At 44.3% G+C, this 7471-nt stretch overlaps 1 protein-coding gene across 1 annotated transcript in view; it reads right to left on the bottom strand.

Annotated features, from left to right (window-relative positions):
* Window positions 1–497: 497 nt before the first annotated feature.
* The window catches only part of pard3ba (par-3 family cell polarity regulator beta a), a 123762-nt gene continuing 116788 nt past the window's right edge, over window positions 498–7471 (bottom strand). Inside the window, 1 exon segment of the mRNA XM_054624052.1 lies at window positions 498–1964. Within this exon segment, the coding sequence (XP_054480027.1) occupies window positions 1538–1964 (427 nt within the window). The 3' untranslated portion in view covers window positions 498–1537.

The raw sequence follows: 7471 nt of genomic DNA, 5'->3' as shown, positions 1-7471 counted from the left end.
CAAAGCGGTGCAGAGACGAGACGGATCAGCAGAGGCCCGGTCCTTGTTGGCCTTGGCGCTAATTAAACCCTAACTGATAGAAAAAGCCTTCTCCACACTCTAATTATTCCCCTTTTAACGTCTAATTTCACCAATCAGTGCCATCTTTATTTCTGAGAGCAAATTGGGCAGTAATCGTTTTTCTAGTGGAGATTTCCCTGCCTCTAATTGTGGAATATGATTTAGTCATTATCAGAACGCCGGCTACTCTTATCAGTCATCTCACAGGGCAAATTTATCTAAAGATTGTGCTCAGAGAAATTAAGCTGAATATTTTAAATGAACATTTAAAGTGATGACTCGTGGTGTTGTCATAGTTTGACTGGATAGTTTAAATATGCATAGTCTGCTTAATTTGTTAAATGGAAGAGACATTGGATGAAATGACTTTCAAAATGTTTAATGCAAAATATTTGTGTATATATATATAAAAAAAAATCATACATTTATTTGACAGCATTTTTGAATCAAATCAGTGCAGTGACTTAGAGCAAAAGATAAAAATGTTTTATTTATGTAGCTATTTATTAGCTGCACCATGTGTGAGAATTCACGCAGAATACTTTTATTAATCTGTGTGTGGATCAACATTTATACAATTTCATTAGAAACACCACCAAAATATCACAAATAAATTCATATGCGATGCATTTATACGTCTAACAAATAGCAGTAAATGTGTCAGCCACATCCACATCCAGATAATCAAAGGCAAAAATACAAATATCAAAAGAGTTATAGCAGGATGTAAAGGAAGTCCAACAGACAAAACATCAAGGACGAGAGGATACTTTGAAGGGGAGTTACTTCCTTTTCCTGTTTGTCCACTTCACCTTCCTGTGCCACCTGGCCCGGCTGGTCAAGGTGATCCTTCTTTGTTTCCTTCAGTTTGATCAGCTTGTGCAAAATGCTGGAAAATCTATGATTCTATACACTAAATATATTAAGTAAACTCTATATAAATGTGTCATTAACTTAATTGCCCTTAATTTCAAATCTACATCATAAAATCTGTCAAAATATTGTCGATATAAACATTGGCACACATGCATATGTACACAAGCGGTTGCAAACGTGTATACATGTACACACACACACACACACACACACACACACACACACACACACACACACACACACACACACACACACACACACACACACACACACACACACACACACACACACACACACACACACACGAGTCCATAACGCTTGATAAATCTGTCTTGGCCTGTGGAGAGAGTTATGACCAGATGGTTCTGAAAATAAGCCTTTTTTTAGCCTCCCAGCTTGTCACTTATAGCTTTCAAGGGTTCCTGATCAGATAAGTTAATATGGCCAAATCTCACTTATCCACACTGGCAGCCCAGACAGCTGATATTATGTTTCACAAATCTGGAAACACATGAATTTGGAGTTATTTATATCTTTTGTGTGACTGGTTTGATGAGACGGGTCTGTGACTCTGGAGAACCTTTTTTTTTTTTTTTTTTTTTTACACCGCACCTATCATGGGGTTCTTCTGCCTTGGGTCTGGTTGTCTTTCGTCCTCGTAGCCGTAGTGCTCGGGGCTGTTGTAGCGCTCCCCGGTGTCGGGGTACCTCTCTGGGCTGTTGTAGTGGCCCTGGCTGACCTGCCCGTGGCCGTCTCCCCGCCCTCCGACGGCTTCGTAGTAGTGGCGCCCTCTCTGGCCCGCGGTGGGAGACGGGGGGACGTCCTGCCTTACTGCAGCGCGTTGCTGCTGTCCTGGGCCGGGAGACGAGGGGTAGTAGCGCTGGTGGTTGGACGCCTGATGGGATGATTGCGGGCCAGTCTGGGGGAGCTGGGCACGGCTGGAAGGTGGAGGGTCATGGTAGTGCCCGGGGTAAGCTGGTTCTCTTGGCGCGGTCCTGGAGTGGGTGGTGTAATCATATGGATCCCTCCTGAAAGATAAAAAAAAATCAGAACACACATATATATATATATATATATATATAGCCTATCTATGCATGCTTGAGCATATAGATAAAGACAAATCAAACACTGGTTTGAACTGGTTTGGAGGAGAGGACGTGCCAGAGATTGGGCCCTCCCTTGCGGTAAGCCTCCTCCTGTTATTCAGTTTACGTGGTGAGGCCGCGGCCTTGGCAGGAACGAGTTGTGGGGGGGGGACATGGATGGAGAGATGCCAAGAGATAACAGCAAATGCCTTGGTAAGCATATATGAGGTTGAGTGCGTGTATGTGTGTGTGTGTTTAGCTGGAGTGTGCAGGAATGTGTGTGTCCCAGGGGGTCCGCAGTAACGAGGCAGCCAGCTGGAAGTCTCCGGTTCCCTCCCACTAGCTCTGGGTGATTAGGGGGCTAAACCCCCGGGTAAGGCGACACGCGGGCCTCGGGGAGACGGAGGGAGACAGAGAGAGGCTGAGGCAGAGAGGGAACTGGAGGGGAGGTAAGAGAGGGGAGACAAGAACAGGGAGGGCTGCTCACCTTTCAGAGGCCCCGTTCAAATGCTTTCCATCTTATGTGCTGTTTCCAGTGCTGAGTGACACACATGTCTAGCAAGTAAGCAAATCTAAAAAGTCAGGCCTTCATCGGCCTAGCTGGAGGGGAAACTCTCCTATTTTTAAAAGTGGTGATCTACAATGAGCCCTGTCAACATCGTAAATAAGAACTTTTGGCATCACACGGGACACAACACTACCTCTTTTTTTTTCCATGTATGGTAGTAAAGGTTACATGCAATCCAAAGGCACACACACCAACGGTCCGTCTATGTGTGAATGCATGTCGCCATAGTTTAGAGAACATGAGGAAGTCCAGTTCTATCTCCTGTTTGTGAGCTCAATTAGCACAATGCTACAAAGATGCTACCATGTATTCTACTTGTTTACGTGCACAAACTGGTGTGTTTGACGACGGCAATGCTTCCCTGGATGGGATCTACTTCTTTATCTGAATCGTGCGACATTAAAGCGCTACTTTCTGTGCACTCTGAGCCCGCTGTCTGCCATGAATCTTTGCATGAAAACTTTTCATTCAAAAAAAAAAAATCAACGCTGTGTTTTTTGAGAGTCGATACAGCGCCAGAAAAAGAACATAATGTGTCGATACTTCTAATGCACATTGCATACATGTGGGAAAAAAAACCTGGTTGTGTCTATTCATGGGACAAAATATAAATCAGTTTCCTGCAGGAAAAACCAACCTGGTCAGTATTAGTTTCTATTGTTGGTCTGTACACAGCCTTCGTTAAGTGGCCCCAGTTAAAATGACTAAACTATATCAATCAGCAGCAGAGAGCTGCAGAACAGATTTGGACATTCACTTCCCACCCTTCAACAATGGCTCCCACTGTACTTATTATACAGAAGCCTTGAGCTTAGCCTCGCTCCTCGTCCCTGCGTCTCCTCTGTCCCGTCCCATGAGTGGAGCTCGGCACCTGTTGACTGGCCAATTAGAATGACTCACTCACCAGCGATTAGGCCGCGCACAGCTTGTGCATAAGAGGACTTCCCCTAGAGGATATTCATGGACGGTGGTGACGTAGATTTCTATATATATGTGTGTGTGTCCCACATATCAGTGGAGTGTGTTTTCTGGCCTGACCACCCAAACAGAGCAGTGAGAAGGGGGGGCAAGATACACAGGTGGTCCCATGAAAGAACAGCACTGCCTTGTCAGTCAGCAGAGACGGAGCCGCACACACACACACACACACACACACACACACACACACACACACACACACACACACACACACACACACACACACACACAGGCTTGAGATAAGGGAAGGAGGCATAAAAAGAGAGGTAGAAGGAGAGCAGAGAGAGATATTTGGTATTGAGTTATGATGTGAGGAGACAGATGTGGAGGGGAGTCTGGCTGGCTGGAAGCAAACTATTCCTCAACGTAAAGAGAGGAGAGGAAAGAGAGGAAGAGAGACGAAGGTCAACCTGCTCATTAATCCAGATTAAGCGGTGAAGGCCACCAGGGGAGGCAGAGAGGAAAAAGGAAAGAAAGGATGGAGGGGCATAGGGGTAGAGGGAGGGGGGGGGGGGGGGGGAGCACCTGGGTGCTCAACCCCGACTCAGGGCCACCCAAACAGGCAGGAACCTCCGCCGGCTTCCCCATTCTTCTCTCATCACCACCCCCCACCCCCTTCTCCTCTGAGATCTTCAATTTCCACATCTTTTTCCACATTAATATTCATCTTTCTCTCCTTCCCCATCACCTCTCTGCCCTCACCTCCTTCATATCCCACTTGTGCACGACGCTATTTTTAGAGGTAACAATGAGAGCAAAGCTGTAATTTGGAGCTAAAATAAATTCAAATGTGAGACTTGTGCAAATTGTCTCTTGTCATAACTTTGATATATTCTTTAATTATAATCTTTTATAATATATATATATATATTTTTTTTTTTTGAATGAAACAAATGCACTAGTGTTTGAAAAGTACCATTTCAGTTGTAAAAGCTCTTCTAATAACATGCCTTTGTCTAAATTCCTGAAAGACTTAGATAAATGAACAAGAATAAATTCCTGTAGTGGCGTGGCACACAGGTCTGGATGACCTTTGACCCTGGCTGGACACGGCCTAGCAGAACAGGACTAGTGTGACTAGGTGTGTATGGGTTGCCTTTTGCCTGCTCATATGGGAGCACTAATGTTTGTGTCTGGCAGTTTCAATGTGTTTGCAGGAGAGAAAGAAGGGCTGTGAGATTTAACACAATTACATCAAAATGTATAAATATCTGACATTATTGGAGCACCATTGTAGAAAAGTAAACATAGGGGACGTCCTGACATAATGTGGTTAATAGCGTTTGTGTGTCTGTGTGTGCGGTCAAGCAGCTGGGGGATTAGGGGGTCCACGGGCCTCATTGACCCACAGAGAGTCCCTCATCCCCGGGTCACACAGCTGGCCTCACCCTGGTTGAGAGGATCAACGTGTTTAGTCCGTGTGTGTGTGTTTTCTGTGGAGGCTTCGCTGACCTGAAATCTCCTCAGACCATGTCCAATGTCCGATATAAATCAGGATTAAAGCAGCAGATCCAAATAAAACACTTGGTTGGACTCGGCGAGCCAGAGAGCGAGCCAGAGGAAGAGTGCACGGTTGTGTTTGTTTATTCCGAGTGTCAGAATGAGATCTCGTGTTTACTTGTTAACTTGCGTGACTTCATCTGAGCATCATGCGAGTATTGGAAAGAGAGGAAGCGTGAGAAGGAGAAAGATATACAAACACGTAGAAAGGAAACCGCCAAAACAATAACGAACAATAACTAAAAAAAGGCCAAAGAAGGGAACTTCCCTCTGATTATTAAACTCTATGTAAAATACGTTGTGTACAAGTCTCCCAGTCTGCCACTTATAACATAGAAAGTGAGTAACAGTTTCAGGACAGGGTGGAAATTCCCCTTAGAGCTTTTCATTTACAAAAAACATGCCAAATATGGCAGATTCCTGCCGAAATAAAACGCTGGCTGGCTTCGGTAATGACAATTCAAAAGAACTCTGCTAATCTATCTTGAAAAGAGCTTATGACAACAAGGGACAAGCAGACAGTAGGTGTGTTTTTGTTAAGCTGTCGAGCCACTTTTACCCACACTTTTGAAATGTCAAAATAAAAATAATATTTTTTTTTTAAATCAAATGCAAATGAGATATTCCCATGAGCAATGTGGAAAGAAACCAATAGGTTTGAATCAAAGCCAGAAAAGGACAATGGAGAGACTTTAAAAAAAATGACTAAGTCCTTGGTTGCTTGTTATTTCTCTCCATGTTATTATTTAATATGTTATATCATAAACAAAGCTATTTGCAGCAACGTAGACACAGACATGGGACTGACGGTAGGTATGACATTAGCAGGAAGAGCTCATTTACGATAACATTTTTACACCGTTCCCGTTTCCACTTGCCCTTTAAATTCGACGCATTCACGATTTGCAATAAACGCGGTAAACGGAAAAAGGAGACGGTGTAAAGACGAGCCGCGTTTAGCAGGAGACGGGCAGGGAGACGGATGTAGGCACTCGTCTGTCCCTCTGAGGTCTATATAGAGCGGGGTGTGATGTGAACCACAGGGAGCAGCCAGAGCGGAGAGCTGTAATGACACACCGTGTAATACATGTGACTCACACTTGGAGAACATCAGCGCCCATGCAGCACCGCTCTCCCGCCCCGGAAGATTGCATCCGTGCTTGTTGGGAGTGTGTGTGTGTGTGTGTGTGTGTGAGCGTACACGTCCATCTGGGACCGTGAGAGTGTGTGTGTGTGTGTGTGTAGCGTCCGGCGTATGACAGTGAAGAATTTGTGTGTATGGTGGTCGCATAGGGAATGGCGTGGTGGGGGGTTACCCTGCACCTGCCCCTAGGAAACGGAAGGCGGAAATTAGTAACCCCCGAACTGCTTATTAGACCCCCACACTCACCATCCTGGTCCCCCAAATACCCCCGGTCCCAAACAGCTGGAAAACAACCATGTGTCTCTGTCAGACTTGCACTCCAACACCTTTGTGTGGATTCTTTCGCTCGAATTTCCCAATATTTGATTTTAAATTAGAAATACAGAGGTTTTCACAGACGACGTACCAAGGAAGCTTTGAAAAGAAAGCGGCCAAAAGTACAACAATTTTGTGTATGTTGGTCTCCAAATCTTGTTTTTTTTCCTCTTATATTATCATCTTTTCATTACTTTAAGGAGGTGTGGGGGGCGACACCTATTAAACAAATAAATAAATCTATTCTGTATAATACAGAGAGGAGTAAAAAGGAGCTGGAATCTCGGAAGCATACAGTTTATAAAGTCAAGATAGAGTTGTATTCAGTAAGGTAGGAATCTTTGTAAGTTATATTCATAGAGTAGGGCTGCATGGTATAGCTTTTCAGCATCCACATTTGGGATGTGCGCATGCGTAGATGCTTGACACAAAAGGAGAACTTGCACAGTTTTCATTTTCCACGACATAATCAACAAGAGAAGTCTGTTAAAGTTTGTTGCCACAATCATTCTTCATCAATGTGTCAAACAACCCAAAAAATGCCCCGCTAGTCGTCGACCACGACCTGAAAATAAGCAAAAATAGGAGAAAAAAAAAATCGAAAAGGAAAATAAAGGAAGATTTGGTTGCAACAAGAAACGCAACGGCGGTTGAATGGAAATATTTCAGCAAACATGAAGGATGGTGGCAGAACAATAAAATATGTCATGTTTTCCCAAATATGGTGCAGCACTAGGAGAGCCACAAACAGATGCCTGGAAATCTGCAGTGGTGAAGTAAAGTTTAAGGACGCTTGTAGGTATGTTTATATTCCTTTATTCACACACACACACACACACACACACACACACACACACACACACACACACACACACACACACACACACACACACACACACACACACACACACACACACACACACACACACACACACACACGCATTA

The sequence above is a fragment of the Anoplopoma fimbria genome, chromosome 22 (genome assembly GCF_027596085.1).
Source record: "Anoplopoma fimbria isolate UVic2021 breed Golden Eagle Sablefish chromosome 22, Afim_UVic_2022, whole genome shotgun sequence".
Lineage (NCBI taxonomy): Eukaryota > Metazoa > Chordata > Actinopteri > Perciformes > Anoplopomatidae > Anoplopoma > Anoplopoma fimbria.
The sequence above is the reverse complement of the archived record's forward strand: the minus strand, read 5'-3'. Positions and strand labels throughout refer to the sequence as shown.